At 40.2% G+C, this 19126-nt stretch overlaps 1 protein-coding gene across 2 annotated transcripts in view; it reads left to right on the top strand.

Moving 5' to 3' along the window:
- EPHA4 (EPH receptor A4) overlaps positions 1-18474 on the top strand; it is a 130284-nt gene extending 111810 nt beyond the window's left edge. The window contains exons 12-18 of one of the 2 annotated variants that reach the window (XR_003899795.1): positions 3410-3471; positions 3977-4186; positions 6905-7054; positions 9839-10032; positions 12464-12619; positions 12902-13773; positions 16888-18474. Coding sequence is in view for 1 of the 2 variants with exons in the window: in XM_029911146.1 (XP_029767006.1) it covers positions 3410-3471; positions 3977-4186; positions 6905-7054; positions 9839-10032; positions 12464-12619; positions 12902-13016 (887 nt within the window). In the remaining variant the exon portion in view is untranslated. Of the gene's footprint in view, positions 1-3409; positions 3472-3976; positions 4187-6904; positions 7055-9838; positions 10033-12463; positions 12620-12901; positions 14021-16887 lie in introns of those variants that run through there. The other variant, XM_029911146.1, reaches the window with a different exon arrangement.
- The last annotated feature ends 652 nt before the right edge of the window (positions 18475-19126 follow it).

Raw genomic sequence — 19126 nt, 5'->3', positions numbered from 1 at the left:
GATTTAGGGGTTCATTTTCAGTGCTGTGTAGTAGCAGAACGAACCCTCTGCATCCATTGTTGCGAGTGGATGGGGTTTGTGCATTCAACCCTTCACACAGCAATGAGAATGCATGGCATTTAATTAAAACAATCTCTGGATATTGAAATAAAGTGGCTGATTAAAGTGAGAGTGGAGAGCCCATAATTTTTAATGAACTAACTTTAGAAATGAGCTAAAGGGTGGGAAAAAACCAGTGACAATAAGAATATTTCATTTAGGGAAGATCTCAGCTAGACACCCATCCCCTCTGGAATGTCAAATGGAAGTTGGATTCGTAACTCTCCCATTTGTGCCTTTGAAAGTCTCTCTCTTTTATATCCTTGAATTCCCCTCTTCTAATGTGCATGATATTTGCTGCGACTGGAAATATAATTAGTATAGAATATCATTGTTTTCTTTTAAATACAAGTTCCACAAGGAAAAAAAAGTCATTCAGACAGCTATTGCCTATGGCTTACCAGGCCTTGCTAAGTGTCTGAGTACTTTAATTAGAAGATAATATTATAATTAAATACCTTTGCAGATCTGTTCCCTTAAAAAAAAAGGGGGGGGCGTTTCTGAGTAGGTGGTGATATGTTTGCTACAGACAGTGATTTTCATAGCACTTCTGGAAAAGAGAGAAGCAACGGGGGATCTTTGTATTGGAATCCCAACAAGGATCTAAAACCCCTTAGCTAGTACAGCTGTAACAGTTATAAATGACTGGAGGCATTTGCATAATGCAGTTCTCACCGAATTAAAATGATTTAACATTTTCACTGAGGAGGTGGTAGGCTGACCCCAGTGTGTCCTGTCATCTGGCTCCCAGGAAGCAGCGCTTCTGCTTACCAGCCAGCTCAAGCACCTCAGAGCTGTTGGTGTTTGGTAAACAGGGCTACTTAAGAAGACATTCATCTCAATTCCTCTTGTAGGTTTTCTGAACATTGTGATAAATTAATGCATTTAATAAACTGAAAACTAAAATGCAAGATAAATTGTGGAGGTGGAGTGTTGGAAGAGAGGAAGCAGGAAAGTATGAATGCATTATTGGCTGCTAGTCAAGTACTTTTATAATTGACTAGATGATAGTAACTTGCTCCCTTCCCAGCCTCTCTCACCCCCTCCCACTTCTCCACTACTCAAGCAGCGCCTGAGTAATGGAATTATGTGTTAATGCACTGAAAGAGAGTCTCCCTTTCTTTTAAATTGACAAAGTGTATTTTGATTGAGGGAGGTTAATTAAAACTCATTTAGATGTATTTGTTCTGTCGAATGACCGGTCACAGTTGCAAAGGGTAAATGAAATGGGGAAATATGCAGATTGGATTAGAGTGGTTTCCATTCTTACTGATGAATGCTCAGATAGGTGAATTTTCCTGTATGGAGAAGGAGGGGGAATGATATCTTATCCCAGCCTTTTCCTGTAAGAATGCAAATATTCAGCCAAGGCTTTTAAGATCACACACACATAATTGTTTTGCTCAAGGCTTACCTTTGTTCATGCAAATCAGATGAGTAGGTATCCAGCTGCCTGATTACAATTTCAAACACATGTTGGTCTACATGAGCAAAGATGGCATGTGATCATGATAATGAGAGTTTTTGGCATTGGCTAAAATGGTAGGAGAATCAGGAATCGGAGGCTGCGTCTACGTTAACAGGGACTTTAGTGTCATAATTATGGCACAGAAATTTTGCTGGCATAACCCCACAGTGCAGAAGCACCAAAGGAAGGGGGTTTCTCCATGCTGTAGGAACACTGTTAACCAGATTGATGGAAGCATTCTTGCATCACCTAGCACCGTTTACATGGGTGGGGGGTGGGAGGTCAGCCTAGATACAACGCTCAGGGGTGTGGATTTTTCATACCACTGGCAGAATTACAAGGGGGAGGCATTCTGTTGAGTGAAAAATGCACTGATGTAGAAATAATTATGGGAGCTTTTCAGTGCTAAAATATTTCACAGATGGCCAATTTTAATAGTCGATTGTTCTGAGCAGATACTGCTGGTGAATGGAGCAAGGAAAAGTTGTGCGTTTTTGCCAACTCAGCTCTATCTTTATATTGAAGGCATCTGCAGTTTAGGTCGCAGGTTGGTTGAACCCTCTCTCCCCTATAAAATTCCCTTGTTCGAAGCAGTTCCTGTCAGTATAAAAACAAAAGTAAATGTTCTCAGGGACAAGAATTTTTTTTTTTTTTTTTTTTTTTTTTTTTTTGAAGGAAGAAGCAGTGTGTCTAACGATTAGAGCAGAGAGGCAGGAATCCTGGTTTCTGTTTCTGACTGCCACTATGTAGAGCCTGATCCTCCAAGGAGCTGAGCAATCCCAAGTCTCTGACTTCAGTTGGGGTTGAGGGAGCTGATCTCCTTGTACAATTCACACAGCCTCTCACGGGACTGCGCTTGGCAATCACTTAATCTCTTTATGCCTCTCATTGGACATCTTTAAAACAGGAGTAATTAGATTGGCCTCAATCCTTCAAACACAGAGTCTGAACATGATGCGTGCTTAGTCCATTGAAATCATTGGGGTTTCTCACCTGCAGGATCAGGGCCATATAACTTTGTATGTCAAGCATTCTATATGTGCATATTTATTCATTATTATTATTATTATTATTATATGAGAGGCCATTTTTCTAGTCACCATTCTATGTCAGTGACCCAATATTTCTTTTTACATTTCTTAAAGTTAGTTTTTCCCTATTGCACTATGGAAAGATGAGTGCTGCTACTGCATCTGACCCAATATTTGACACAATTCATTGAATCGTTTATTTTATGCGGGAAATGGAGAAGGCTCATTTAGAAATAGCGAGACATACAGGATACAGGTTCCAGACTGAGAAAGTCAGGGACGGGGGGAAAGGAGTTTATATTTTGCATGCTCAAATCTCAAGCTGCTTCTGAATATCTTTAGCTGCTGACAGCTTTCCACTCCCCTGAAGCTTTGATTTTTTCAAAAGAAGAAAAAGGATCCAAGTGCTCACTGAGACTGCCTCTAAAAGAAAATGCATATTCTAGCAAAGAATTTAATTATCCTAACAATTTTTCAAGTTTGAACAGCTCTATCTGGTTCCCCCTCCTTTCTACTTCTTTAGCGAGCAATTATCCATTCATAGGTTCCCTGGAGACCCAAGGCCACTTTAGTTAAAGACCTTGTCAACAAGTCACCCAAAGGGTTAACCTTCCAGATGGAACCCTTAAATGTTCTTGTCCCATAATATTTCTTTTCCAGATCCCTACAGCTGAGGCATAATGGTGCTTTTTAAATTAAATTAGATTGTGCAAGACAGGTGTCTTGGCAGTAAAATCATGTGCAACCTATTTTTATCTCATTAACATCGGTGTTCATCAAGGAATTGTTTTTTCCTTTCTGCAAACTCTAGGTAAACCGGTAATGATCATAACTGAGTACATGGAGAATGGCTCCTTGGATGCCTTCCTCAGGGTAGGTGATTGCTTTATAATAAACCCAAAGAGGTTTTACACAGGGAAACACTCTCTGATTCCTTATTCTTGTTCTAGTTGGTGGAGGGATATAGAGAATATAAACCTAACAATGTTTGTACTTGGGAAATACTTTTTAATATCTTTATCTAGCTGGTGTGAAAGGATACAGAGTAGATGTAACATTTGAAATGTAGGCTTTTAAATAATCCATGTTTAATAGGAAGCAGTTTTGATTTATTCCATTTTTTAAAGCCTTGCAATGCTGTAGATTCATTAAAACTGGATATATTCCATACATCACAGGAAGCAATGACAAAACCTCTGGGTTTGTACTTTACTGGTGAATTATAGACACTAGTCAGGAGGGTGAGGAAATAACATTGCATTTCATTTCAAACAAGATGAAGATCTAGAGGTGTGCTCTTTGCCAGCTTCAGCTGTGGCAGTAATGTAGCTTTTAACTTAATGCTATGTGATTTTTCCCCCCCCTTCCTCATCTGCAGAAAAATGATGGCAGATTTACAGTAATTCAGTTGGTGGGAATGCTTCGTGGCATTGGCTCTGGAATGAAGTATCTGTCTGACATGAGCTATGTGCATCGGGATCTAGCTGCCCGAAATATATTAGTCAACAGCAACTTGGTCTGCAAGGTGTCTGACTTTGGCATGTCCCGTGTCCTGGAAGATGATCCTGAAGCAGCCTATACTACTAGGGTAAGGCAGGAAAGGGCCTTTTCTTCCCTACAAAGTGGTTTTGTTTTTTGGTTTTGTTTTGTTTTCTCAGGCACACGTGAAAACCTGTTTCATTACATAAAAGTGTACATTGGGCCAGGATCTCAGCCAGTGTAAATCATTGTAGATCCATTGATTTCAATGCAGCTACATCAATATACCTCTGTTAGGTTCCAGCCCATTGTCTTCATTAGGTGCCTTCAGTGTACTAGGAGTTGGTGACAGGAGCTTGAGACCAGGAATTAGGATTTTGGGTCCTACTCCTGGAAATGTTTATGCAAGTGCTTAATTTTGTGCATGTGGATAGTCCCATTGAATTTAGTGGTACTACTCATTTGTGCATATATAGGTGTGTGCTTAAGCATTGGCCTGCTAAACCCAGGGTGGTGAGTTCAATCCTTGAGGGGGCCACTTAGGGATCTGGGGTAAAAATCAGTACTTGGTCCTGCTAGTGAAGGCAGGGGGCTGGACTCGATGACCTTTCAGGGTCCCTTCCGGTTCTAGGAGATCGGATCGGATATTAAGTGTTTGCAGAATCTGGGCCTTGATGATGTGGACAGCCTCTTCCTGCCCCTAAAATGGATTCTGTTCTATTTCTGATTAAAGAACTTCTCAAGATGTCCAACCCCTAAGCAGTTTATGCTGTAGATGCCTGATAAATTACAAAGACCATTTACATGATGAAGATTTTCTGTTCATTACTAATAATAAGCAAATGAGTATTTAAATATGAAAAAGTGGGGAGTAGATATGTAATACCATTTGAATTTTAGCAGCATAGTGCTGCTAATTTTGCTATCCTAGTTTTAGTATTCTGCATGTAATGATACCAACACTGCTGCTCACCAACAATATTCTGACCATTACCAACACCTTTGAAATTAACATGCACCAGGAAAAAAGTTAGAGATTTTATAAAGTCTTTTTTTAATTGCTTCTTGTTTCATTTTTAAATATCTGCCATTCTCCATCTGTTCTCCTGAGTGCAGAGATTGTCTGCAGTACTCAATTTTTGTGGTTTAATCCCTATACTCATCCTTTAATGAATTCACAGTTCATTATGGGGAAAGACAGACTTATGTAGTATTGTAGTATTAAACGCTGGCCAACCCTGGTATTTCCCACTAATAAGGGTGCTGAGAGAGAGGGGCTGAAACAGAAGTCTGGAAAACTGTATTCAAGCAAATAAAAGTATAGACAAATATACCAGGGCAAGACAGAAACTATTGAAAAGCCTCCCTTTGAATTTAGTGAGTGCAAATATAGTACTCTGTTTTCTCTGAGTAAACTGCAGTGAATCAATGTAATTTGCATTACAGTACATTGTCTTCTTTTAGTATCAGTAATGAAGTGCCGGGAACATTTGGATGAGCTCCACTATACTCGAGCAGCTTAAAAAAATGTTGAGTTTACTGACAATTTTTAAAATAACAAGCGCATATAAGCCGTGTCCATACATCTGTGTTTGACAGAAGAAGGGAGTTCGCTTCACGGTCATAGATAATACAGTGAACTGCTTTTTTTAAAAAAAAAGCACTTGTCCTATCTTAACATAATTGTCCGTTCTATTGATTCTAACTCATTGAAGTGAAAGCATCCTAAAGCATGTAGTCACAAACAAAATAGACATACTAATGCATATATGCATTCACGTAGGGCCTTATCTAAAGCCCTTTGAAGTCAGTGGATAGACTTCCATTGCTTTCTATGGGGTCTGGAACAGCCCCATACTAAACACTTGACAGACACACAAAGGACAATAAACTATCAGCCAGGTAAACAGAGACAAAGGACAAGCAGTTAGGAACAAAAGGTGTCTCCGGAAACTGCAAAGAAAAAGAAACCCAACAACATAAATTATAACAAAGAAGAAAAAACATCTTTGTTCAACTTTCAGTAGTGTTCCCAGATGGGACTGCAGGAAACCTAAAGCTCAATTAAAAACACCTTGTGCATTAGCATAAACAAAAGGAGAAATCTCTGGCACAGCATCACTTGAGGCAAAATCAGATAAATGGGATGGAGTTCTTTTTAAAACATTAACTAACCCCAATGGCCCAATTCAGGTGCCCGAGCCTTTTTATTTGTGCTTACTTCAAAAAAATGCAATAAAAAAAGCTCTCCCCAAAGTTAGCTGGTATCAGAAGTGGTCCTGTTACATGATACTGTACTTAACTGTTCCTATACTGACTGTAGCAGCCTGAAAGCTGATTTACTCTATTTCTGAGTTATGTACGGGATATCGTCCATCGGGAAAATCACAGTATTTGATACAGCTTCCCAGATGATCTTCTCTTTATTTCACTATTCTGGAAAAAAAAATGTTTTAAAGTCTATAACCCCACTTCGTTGGAGCTGGTACAAGTAGGTCAGACGGGCAAGCAAGAAAATAGTCAAGCCCTTGCACTAACAGTGTGTACTTATTTGTTTTGTATTCTAATCCTCTAATATATGCCTTATAAACTCCTGGCTTTTTCCCATACTCAGTGTAGCCCTAAGCATAAATCTGGCAGTGGGCTAATAAAAATACATTTAACAATTTACTTATTTGCATCCCTGTGACTAAAGAAAACAGATGGATGGCATCTGTCTCCAGGGCTCTGTCTTGCAGTTTTGAAGCCAGTGACATAGAACAGTGACATCCACATGAAGCGTCAGTCCAGTAGCTTACCAGCCTCGGTCTTCTTCTGTTTTTAACAGGGTGGCAAAATTCCTATCAGGTGGACTGCACCAGAAGCAATTGCCTATCGTAAATTTACATCAGCTAGTGATGTGTGGAGCTATGGCATTGTAATGTGGGAAGTGATGTCCTATGGAGAGAGACCTTACTGGGATATGTCCAATCAAGATGTGAGTTCCTTTCTGATGTTGTTTTATTTTTTTCTTCCTCTTTGTTTCAATTTTTTTCTTCTTTCCTCGCAATCCCAGTGTAGTGGTGATGTGTTAGGCCCAAATTTTGCAAAAGGAGTAGCATGGATGGACTCTTTTGCCCATGTGTGTCCCTTTGCAAGATCAGGCCCCTAAATAAAAGTTTCCATTTTGGATCAGACCCTTGCTTCATCAAGCCTGGTACCCTGCATCCACAAGTGACCTGTAATTGATCTATTTGCGCATCTATTGCAAGTGTTGTATGAAGTTGAGCTATACTAGATTGTAAACTTAGATAAGGCACTCTTCTGAACCCACGATTAGGCGAATTCCAGAAAACACAATGACCGTGATCCAAAAAAGGATCCCTATCCAGAAAAGCACTTAAGTCCCGTTAAAAGTCAATAGAACGTAGCCGCATGTTTAACGTGAAGTGTGTGCTTAAATGTTTTCTTGAATCAGAGTCTACATGTTGTATATCACTCTACTTCTATACTTTCTGCAATGTGTTATAATTTCTAGAAAAAAATTATAAACAGTTTTAAAGGAAATAGAAGAGTGAGGAGTGGAGCTGAAATGTTCATAAATTCTCATTTAAAACATTTCAGAAATAATTATGTTAAAAAGAGAAGGACAATGTGAATGTTAATATTAAACTTCAACTTCATTGAGGGTTATTGGGGAAAAAACACTTGAATTTATGGTGCTTCCCATTAAGAGTTAATTTCCCAAACCCTAGTATACTTGAAATTATTAGTATTTGTTGTTCATATAATTTTATTTCTTTTACAATATTCAGAACAACACATACAAGGTATAACTGTGATTATCACTCAAAGCATCCCTTGACAATGGAATAGTTGCCCCAAGAGGACATTAAAAAGCAGCTTCACTAAACGATTGTTCTTAAATTATGCAAGTTCCTTTTAACAGTACCATCTGGACTACTTCATCCTATTCCAAGGGGGAGTACACACAATGGCTGCTGTTTCAGAGGGGTTCTTTAATAATAACACTAATAAGGGTCTGCACTAATAGAATTTTTTACTAAATAAAACAAATATTTCCTGTGAAAATGAGACATGGGCTGGCCATAATCCCTTTACCAAGGGTTTTATAAGCAAATAAAGGAGTGGGAAAAAGTTAACCGGAATATATGGTCATGGAGTCAAAGGTGGGAAGTTAAATAACATTTTACAAGTCATCCACTTTATTATATGGAGCTGAACATTTTCAAAGAGCATTTACATGTGGATGGCATTTAATCTAAAAAAGGGAATTTAATTACATTTCCTTCTGATGTGGCTATCTCCTCTGGCACCCTGCCCTTGCCCTCCTGTATCAACAGGAAGTCATAGAGGCTTTACAAGAAAACAAAGCACCAGATGCACCTTGGAAACACAATGTATTTTCATTAGCAATGATAGGTAATTCAGAGCAATACAGAAGTGGGTTTGCAGATGCCTTCCCTGTCTGATGGGTCAAGATAGATCCAAAAACTGGTGAGGTAGCTATGGTATTGTCTGTGGATCCTAAAGGAAAAAGTGTTGTGCAGCTCACTTCATACATAGAGAATTACATAGGCAAGGAAAGACAATGCAGTGGTGATGGGTGGTTTGTGAAAAGTACTAGCTTGACTGCCCAGGCAACACTAGTTCTCCTTATTCTCTGAATGGTCAGAAGCAGTGCAAGCATCTCCAGACTGTCAGGCATCGTGTCTTAGCCACTGTTCTGGAGACCAGCTCTAGGGGTAACAGCATAATTCAGTCTACTGGAGTATTGATCTTTGTTCTCTGCTAAGTCTGCCAACAAGGGTGCCCATTAGTTCCAGCTGTGATGGGGGAAAGGGTTGTGGTGTGGGTACCATCTAGTAAGAACGGGATCTTGGAATGACCACATAGATTGCCAAACTGCCCTCGGATAGTAATGAGCCATATTTACAGAGGGTGTGAGGTAGTTGCATAGAGTCAGGCTTTGGATCAGGTTGCATGCTGTTAATAGTTACAGGTAAGCTGCACACTTTAACTGACACAATAGACCAGACCGTGACTGTCCAGGTGGGGATGTGCAAGAGGAGGAAGAGGATGGAAGGAGACTTCCCCTCCCCTTTGCATGTCAACCAGTCACAACCAGGGAGAGAGAACAGGCCCTGTGCTAGATTGCATTGCTAGTGGAGCTGAGATAGCTCAAGAGGAGGGGGAGCACAGGCTGCACCCTGAGAAAGGGTGGGGGGAGCTCTAGCACTGAGATGCAGTCCTCAGAACTGGCTGAAATTCCTGCAGGATTCCTGCTGTGGCATTGCTCCTTCTCACCCCTATCCAAGATGACCAGCAGCTTAACTCTGGCCCCACTGTTTTCCTGAAATACAGTGATCCTCCTCATCTGTGTTATTTTTGTGTGTGGCTCGTCAATGAGCAGCATCTTTGAAGACGTGGGCTTCAGAAGCCATACCTAATGCAATAAATGTTTGTGATATTTATCCCCGCTCATGAGCTTGAAATGCATGTGATTGTCTTCCCTGCACCATAGATGTTCCCTAAATGTGCTCATCTCCTCTGGCTTTAAATCTTAATTAATTTCTGAATTCACAAAAGGAAATGGTGAGAATAGGTAGGCCTCAACAACAGCTTGAGTTTGAATTTTATTTTCCACATTGTTTCATTTTGTTGTGGGTTTGTTTCCAGGCTTAGGGTCAACCTAGAATGGTTTATACACAGCTACAGTCTGTGAAGTTCTTTAACTGTTCTTTAATGGTGCTGTGCGTAGGTTATTAAAGCCATTGAGGAAGGGTATCGCCTGCCACCCCCAATGGACTGCCCCATCGCTCTCCATCAGCTGATGCTGGACTGCTGGCAGAAGGAACGCAGCGACAGGCCTAAATTCGGACAGATTGTCAACATGCTGGACAAACTCATCCGCAACCCCAACAGCTTGAAGAGGACAGGCACCGAGAACTCCAGGTCAGCTGTGCTTTTTTTAATGGTGATCTATGAGGGAATATATTAGAGGTGACAGGCAAGCTGTAACTCACCTAAACTTCTGTGCTCACATTAAGATATGCCTCACAGTGCTTGCTAGACTGCACAGCCTTTTTTATCCAGCGGAAGATTGTTTCCCAATGGGGTTATTCTGACATTCCATCCAACCGCACTGTGGGGCCCAGATGCTCCTGGCTCTCTGAAAGCAGAAACTGAATAAGGAAAGCAATTGCTTTATCCTACCAGCTCCGAATATTTTTATAACATAGATTTAAGGGTGGCTTTGAAAAGATCTGATGCAATCAAGTGATGTTTTCTTGACAAAACAAGACATGCTGAGTCTCTCTTTTTTCAGTAAAAGATCCTGAAGGGGTCTGCTTCAGTGCAATGTAACTAGCAGGAGTGACCTGGTTTGCTAAAGGGAAAAGTACATCATCAAGTTTTATAAACCCTAGGTAGGATTTGCAAATGAGCGTTACAGCATTACAGCCAAAGCCTTGTGGGCACAGCGAAGGTGTGGATTAATTATTATGTGAATTTGAATTTGATTTTGTGGCAAGACAGAGTTTCATGTCTGTACTGATCCTGTGTCATGTTGCAAAGAAAATTTCAAAGCTGTTAAAGAGATCTTTATTTTGGGCCAGATATTCAAGTGGTGCAAATCAGTGGAACTCTCGAAATCAGTGGAACTTCACCAGTTAACACCAGCTGATGATCTGGATCTTTATTTGAGAGTGTTTTTGTCTGGTTTTAAAGCAAAATTAAGTCTGCTTGAAATGAATAAGTGGAAGGGTCTGGAGGGAGAAGAAAATTAGCAGAGAATGAGGGTGGAGGAAAAAAATTCTAAACCTGATCCGATCCTCGAACAGAAAGGAAATAAGATATATATTCTCTATGCTGCCTGGAATGAGTCTCCCTGAATCAGTGGAGCAATAACAGAGGCCAGACAGTTCCTGATTCAGCCGCTGGCAGGCCAGCATAATGGAAAAAGCTGTTTTTCACTTTTAAACTAGTGGATCCCTCGGTGACTATTGCTTACCATTTACATTACCAAAGACAGGTTATTAGCCCTCTGAGGCCACTATCACCACACTTCCTCCAGATTGCCCTAATTGCAGCTGTAGCCTGGCATGTGTATCCACCTCTGTGGTTTAAATAATTTAAGAAGGAGAGAGTCATAATACCAACTGTTTAATCTCCTCCAACTTGATTTGATTCCAACTCACAGATAACATGTCTTTGACTACATTTAGTTATTACAATAGTTTACAGCCTGTTGTGTGTCCCTTCTCCCTGCGTCCAAATCCCGTTTGTAGACTTCTTTTCCTTGGAGCATGAAATCCGAACAAATGTATGTGTATGCCTTTATACAGTGAGACTGATAATAGACTGCAAATTGTTGTGTATGCACTGAACAGACTGCAAGAAAGTATGGTAAAAGTTGTGTTAAGTGCTACCAACGTGAACCCAATCCCTCTGGACAATATATAACAGCACTGCAGAACACCTAGTCTTTGATGCTGTGCATTTTAAAATAAATGATCAAGATGGCATTTGCTTTGTTTAGCTATATGGTAGTAATTTACAGTGGCTTAATGAAAAACATTGCAATTTTCAAAATACATAAAATAATAAATGAGCTATTAAATGGGCACTGAATTTGTTAAAATAATTATTCCAGAATCTCTACAATGGAAAATAAGAAGCACATTCCACAGAGCAAACAAAGATCAAAGCTACCATTATTCCCACCAATCCTTGCACACGTGCTGATCAGGAATGGATTGATTAAAGAGGGGATTAACTCCCTGCTGTCCTGAGTTTGTTTGAATGCACTGAGCCCGCTTGCAAACCTGGCTAGAAACCTGCCTGAGCTGAACTCTCCCTGAGGTTTGAGCTCCAATCCAGCCTGGCAGGTTCTGAGCTCACAGTTTCTCTGCTCATACTTCAGTAGTGTTTCTATAGTTGCTGAACTGAGGTGTGACATATGCAAATTTGGCAAGTGCTTGAATTGCTGTATGCAGGATACAGACACAGTAGCCTGAACATATTACAGCATTCAGGACCTCATTGTTTGCTGAGTACAAAGTGTTTTCCATGACCTTTGTTGCATCTGGGGCTTAAACTATAAAGGGCACAAAGATTTGATTTACAACTGAAGGTAACAATAGACACCTGGGATCAAATTAATTCTTGGGGCAAATTGGCCTGTTCTTATATGCTTGCTAAATTTGCCATTGGTTACATTTTATAGTGCATGAGCCCCAATTTTTACTAGTTACAGGCAACATGCTGTCCTTATTTGAACGGATGGTCTGTTTTGTCTAGTCACAGCATAATCATTGCGGAGCTTAAACTTTGTTCTGTTAACCAGCTAATACCTGTTATCTGCCCATGTATTTTCTGTTCCTAGACCAAACACTGCCCTGTTGGATCCGAGTTCTCCAGAATTCTCAGCCGTCGTTTCTGTTGGGGATTGGCTTCAGGCCATTAAAATGGATCGATATAAGGATAACTTCACAGCTGCTGGCTATACAACCCTAGAGGCTGTGGTACATATGAACCAGGAGTAAGTACTCAGCGTATAACAAAAACTGGTAAATCTGGATTTAATCGGCTTCTTTTGCTTTGTGCTGCATATCATTACGCTCATTAAAGGAATGGAATGCCTTTCATTTGGATGGAGTAGAACTTTAAAATGCTTCCACAATGCCTTCAGTTATTTAATTAAACATTTCTATACATCTGCCTTGCTTTTGCAGTATTACATGTGGTTGACTCTCATATGTTGCTTTGCGTCAGCATTTAACACAAGTTCTCAGCCCTCTGCTTCTTTTCTTGTTTTAATCAGTGATCTGACGAGAATTGGGATTACCACCGTTGCGCACCAGAACAAGATTTTGAGCAGCGTCCAGGCGATGCGGACCCAAATGCAACAGATGCACGGCAGAATGGTTCCCGTCTGAGCCAGTACTGAATAAACTCAAACTCTTGAAATTAGTTTACCTCATCCATGCACTTTAATTGAAGAACTGCACTTTTTTTACTTCGTCTCCTTGCCCTTTGAAATAAAGACCTGCAGCATTGCTTGATGTACAGATTGCTGAAACTGTTGGGAGGGGGTCCTACCAAAATGACAAGCCGTCATTTTAAACCAGACCTGGAACAAATTGTTTCTTGGAATAATCTTCTGTTGATCAACGATATGTAAAATACATGTATCTATATAAATATAACATCACATTCAAGTTTTGATGCTGTGTTTGCTGCCAGATACTGTGCTTAAAAAATAATTATTCTTCCTTCCCCCAATGACCTGGGGGTTACAACCACAGTATTTTATTTGTGGGATAAACCGTGGTTGTGCATCTTTCACTGGAATGAAGAATCTACCCCAGGATATTTTCTGCAGACTCAGCGTGTCACTGATACCGTGCAGAAACCTCAGTGAGAATATTGTTTGGCTGATCAGTGCCTCTCAATTAGTGATTTACCCATTTACAGGGTGAGATCGGGAATGACCCACCTTGAGGATTACTGGACAAAACTGGACTTCTGGGGGGATTTGTTATTGGCTGTTGTTGTGCCATACTGAGTTGTAAATCTGTAAACCTTTTGCAAACATCTTACTGACAGTCAGCTGTGACAATCTTGACTGTGAAACTTCCAGACTCACATCCCTTTCCCCTTTGAAGGAGCAATCACTCTTGCAACACTGAAAAGGTCAGTGAAAGTATAGCCTCCATTCTATTCCTGGTGTTTTTATTTTTTCAAACTATACTGTCACCTGTAAATACTGCGTGGAAGAAAATGCATGTAGGATTGTGGTTCCCGACTGTTTTGGATAAACCTGTACTAGTTTGCCAGACTAAGCTCAACTGTTCCTACCGTGTCACATTCAGTTGCATGCACTCTTCACTGACAATGGAAATTGGGCTGTTCCGAACCTTAGTCTCGCTTGCAAGCTCAATTGTGGGTTGGAATATGTACAGATGATGGGAAGTAGATGGTGTTGGTGCACAGTTCATAATGAAGAGCCTGACCCTGTTCCTGTTGATTTCTCACTGGTGGGTGAAGGATTGTACTCTACAGTAGTGATGGGAAAACAGAGAAACAGGCACTAATGCCTAAAAGCACCAGTATTGGTAAATGTGCCATTAGAGGGGAACCACTGATATAAGATTTCCCTCGGTCTTTGGAAACATGATATACCCCACTTAGGTAAAACCATCAAAGCAAACCCTCTGACCTTCTTTTAGGCTGAAGTTCAGTCTCTGCTGTCACATCTGTGATGTGACCAAGAATGGAGTAAAATGGAATTATACAGGCATTTTTTTTCTTCCTTTTGCACATGTGAGCTAGTGTGTAGTGATGGCTACACATCAAACAAGTTACTCTAGTCTAGGAGATCCCTGCATTTTTGTTTGATCACATGGGGATTCAGTTTGGTGAGATCAAGAGAGCTCCAGACACATTTGGGCTTGAATTTTATTTGTATTAAGATCCTTTAACACTGTTTTGTCAGTGTAAAGAGGCATTAAATTGGGCATAAATTACACATACACTCCCTTTAAGGCCCCTTTATACTACCAGAGCAGTAGTACCTTGCCAGACCTTAGTGTACCTAAGTAGCAGACCCATTTGTGCTTTGATGTGGAGGTGTAGAGAAGAGGCCTTTCATGCCCCTGAGCATTGATTTGCAAAGTTTTGTGAATAACAGAGTCTTAGTAGTGTGAATTTCACATTTCAAAAATGATGAGATCATCTCTCAGGTCACAGCTGCTTTTGGTCCACCTCTACACCTGACAGCAGCTTCAAAAAACGACTGAGCTTGATATGTTGAAGTTTAAAGTCACTGTATTTATTCTGAATCTGAAACAGTTGACTTGATTGAACAAGTCAAACTTGCCATATCAACAAAGTCATTCTCATCATTTTTTGTCACTTGTAACAATAACTTGCTGATTTGAACCACTAGCTTTCTTCCCAATCCCCAGGCCCCAGCTTATTCTGAAAGCAAGTTGTTCAGAATGTGGGATCCTAAATTTGGGACCTGTAAAATCATCACAACTTAGTAAAAACCTTTTTGCAACATTACTCATAAGAGCTTTTCTGTTTGGGAGGAATTTGAGATTTGTTTCAAAAACTACTTAGACCATCATGTTTTAACATTATTTTGCTGGAGGATGTAAGACCTGGAGATTCATTTGAATGATCTGACATTTGTACTTTCCCAGCAAATATCCTTTGTTCAGTTCGGAGACATTTTAGCTTCCCCTTGCTGCAAACCTGCTATAGAAAGTCAAGGCTATCTTTTAAATAAAAACAAAATGTACCCAATTCTCTGGACAGTTTGGAGAATTATGAGGTTGGCATCTAGTAACAATAAGGTCAGAGTATTTCAATTTTTTCTTTTTAATATGAAAATTGCGAAGGGCTGCTACTCATAATGTAACTTCATTGTGATCCAATGAGAGTGGTGAATGAGCAAGGACATGAACATTTTTTAACTGGAGGAAAGCTGTGTGTGTGTGTGTAAAACTGAAGGGGTAGTAGAGAGAGGACTTGAATGGAAAATGGTGTTTTTTCTTCACTAAAAAAGTGTCAGTTATCTTCATCCTGCTGATCTGATGCAAAGCAATAAGAACAATGGCAGTGCTACATAGCTTACTGCTCTAGCCATTTATCCTTCTTTTTTTAAATGAAAGTTGTTTCCACTCAGGACTTTGCATTAGGAAACTGCAGGGTGTCAATTATGCTGCAAGGGAACTGAAAGCTTCTTAGCAAAAAGGGTTACAAAAGAAGTTCACTTTTTTATTTTTAAACATTTGCATGTTTTTTTTAGTAGAAAATTGCATACACAGAAGCACACGCTGATCTTTGTACTGGTCATTGGCAGGCTAAACTGTCATTAACTTAGCCAACAAGATGCTCCTGAACTCCAGTGGGAATTCTTCATATATACATGTGAATTGTACTTTCCGTCCACTCTGAAACAACGCCCCTTTGTTGTTGTCAAAGGGGGGGTTGTCTCATTTGGAAGTCATTTTCCCCACCTGCTGATAGTGTTTTTAATTCTTTTGGACCTACCCATGTTACCCAGTTACGTTGCCTGCAAATAAGTCCAGGATTCATCATTTCATCATAATAAGCACCTGAACACACCTTTGCTTGCCACTGTGGAATTGGCATAGTGGGTCAGGGCTACAAGGAAATGCAGTGTTGATCCGTGCTGCTGACACTCACGCGCACATACTCAATTGGCTTTGGTGTGGTTCTCTGTTCCCCTGCTAATATAAACCATTTACACCACCTCTCTCTGTGGGAATTGTTCCTTCCATTGCATTTGGAGATCCTCTGTTGTTCACACCTCGCCGTGATTTGTGGGATTAACTCTACTGCTCCTGGAAGATACAGTGACATGCTTTTCGGTAACAAAAGGCACTGTTAGTGGTTGGACTTCCATTAGTACTACCATTTCTGAGCAGTGCACATAGAACACAGTCAATTGGAAATCCTGTGCCTTAAGGAGCCTTTCCTTTCTACATTATTTCTTTAAACTATTCAGTGAGCCAGAATGTTGTCTTCACACTTAAATACAGGTAATAACCATACAAGTGTAATTTAAAAGGGAAAAAAAAATAAGACAGTTGTGCGCTTGTGCAAACTGGCCAATTGCCACACCTGCCTATTTGGGCAGGGAACCTCTTTACCTAGGGGTAAATGCAGTGGTAACTTTGTTAGGAAATCCAAATGGCTGCTGTCCAGGTGCTGTTGTAACTGCGTTTGTCCAGGAGTTTGTATTTGGTCTAATGTGTTCCTGTTTCCTTTTTACAGGGAAAATAGATTCTGCTTCCTTGGCCTCACAGCCTTTCCTATTGATCATATTGACCGTGGGAGAACAAAAGACCAGACATGAAGCCTTCCAGATTCCACAAGCCCTGCTTCACCAGCACTGATTCTGGGGAACACAGACACTCAATAAGTGGAATCAGTCCCTGAAGAGTGGGGACTTTTAATTTCCCTTTTTGCATTGAAACAAAACAAAAAGACTATAAGGTTCAATATCTGTTCTCCAGTTGTCATTTGAAGAATGTACTGTATCAAAGCCCTTCAGACTTCTGGGACTCCCCCACCCCCCCTTTTTCCTTCTTATGGTTTTATTTATATATTTTGATTCTCCCTCCCCCCCGCACCGTACCCTCCACATGTCACTGCTGCATCTTGTTTGAGTGCAAGTGACAGAGCACTACAGGTATTACCATGGACGTCAAGTCAGATGCCGCGACACAGAACCCAGTTCACGTGAGCTGCCTATATACATTGCTGAAGTGACATTTTACACAAAATGTGCCATTGCAGTGATATAAATATATATATTTTTTTTTCTTAGAATGGGTAACGGACTTCTTATATCTTCCAAATGTACGTGTGTGTGTTTGCGTGCGTCTGCATCACTGCATGTGTAGAACTGCCTGTGAATGTGCCGAAAGTATCTCTGGAAGCTCTGGATTCCATCCATTGCTAGTCGAAGAGTTACAAGAGAAAGCAGGCCAGTAGACGATGTCTGCAACAGTAGCAAGAAAACACACACACACAAAAAGTTTAAATTTCTGTATCTGTAAATGTATTTTATAGCTGCCACACTAACCTTAATGACTGGTTCTGCAGCCTAGAACAGGGGCACTTTCACTTAAGTTGTGGAGTGATGAATAATAAGATCCATAACGGTGATAAAGCTTTCCATCAATATCCCTTATTCTTATCAAGACCTGTTCATGATCAAAAACACCAGTTTCTTGATGAAAAGTTGACAGGCGACGATGCCTGTATCCGTCCACTGGTAACCCTGAACTGAACTCTTACGTAGCCTTTTTTATCTGCAAAAATAAGATTTTAAAGACTTGTTGAATGCAAACAAATATATGCAATTCTTATCCATTCACAGAAGCACATTGCTCAGTGTGCCAGCTGTGAGAACCGTGTGTCCTGTAGCTGACAGTCAAATACTTCATTTTCTCCCAGCAACAGTTAAGGAAATTAAATCGCAAGAGACATTTATGATTACGGCTGTTAATAAAAGGGTTGCAAAAGTTTGTCATGTTCCTAGTCTCCATAGCCAAAGGATAGGTGAATTAATGTACAAGGTAATTTCTGTGGCCCAAAGACCAGTGCTAACAACCTACCGGTACTACCTAGAAAAGTTTACTGAGTGTGGAGCATTCACTGTTTATTTACTGTAAACTATCCTTGGAGTGTAGCTGTATGCTAGAGTCTGGTGAATGTGCTGCCATTCCACATTTTGAATTCAGCAACAGATATGCTCAACCTTCTTTCTGGTTCCAGAGGACTGATGTCTACTGAGGTAGCACAGTACAGCACAGCAAGCTATAGCAGGACAAGCAATCAGTCAAACATACATTGGAAAAAAATATGGATGTTGCCACGTTAAAAGAGCATGCCACATTGAATGGAGCCATAAAGAAATGTCTCAAAGTTACTTCTATTTCCTCCTTCTCTCCTGGCCCCTTTATTTTCATTATTAAAATAATGTTACGTGCTCTCATGAACCATAAATTAAAGATCAATATAGCTGAGATGCGGGGGAAGCTCATGTAGTTGTGCTGCAGGCAGAAACCATACAACACTATCAAGGAGTCAGGGAGCGGAAGTGTGCATTGCAAACCCAGCACATTCAAATTGCAGTTAAATGTTCTAAACAGAGCTTGGGTTAAAAAGTAAACAAGTTACTACAGACTTTGCTTCCATCTTTTCCCCCTTACAGAAGACGTCATCAACAGGTCTCTCTAGCATGGTAAGCCTTTGGTAGAAATTGTTCTGCTTACCACACCACCGGTTGATGTTCGTCCAGGTTTCTTGCTGTACTAACTTTGTGATGGATCGGTGTATTTAAAAATGTATTAAAAAAAAAAAGGCTGGTACTTAACCAGTAAACAGGACTTAAAAAGCAGTATTTTTCTTTTATGTGACATTTTCATAACCAGAAAAAAAAATCCTGAATACTAATCAAAGAAATAAAGAGAGAGTGCATTTATTTTTTTGTATCACTGCAAGT

Source organism: Terrapene carolina, unplaced genomic scaffold (genome assembly GCF_002925995.2).
Source record: "Terrapene carolina triunguis isolate 2854851 unplaced genomic scaffold, T_m_triunguis-2.0 Scaffold88, whole genome shotgun sequence".
NCBI classification, from domain to species: domain Eukaryota; kingdom Metazoa; phylum Chordata; order Testudines; family Emydidae; genus Terrapene; species Terrapene triunguis.
This window is presented reverse-complemented; position numbering and strand designations above follow the sequence as displayed.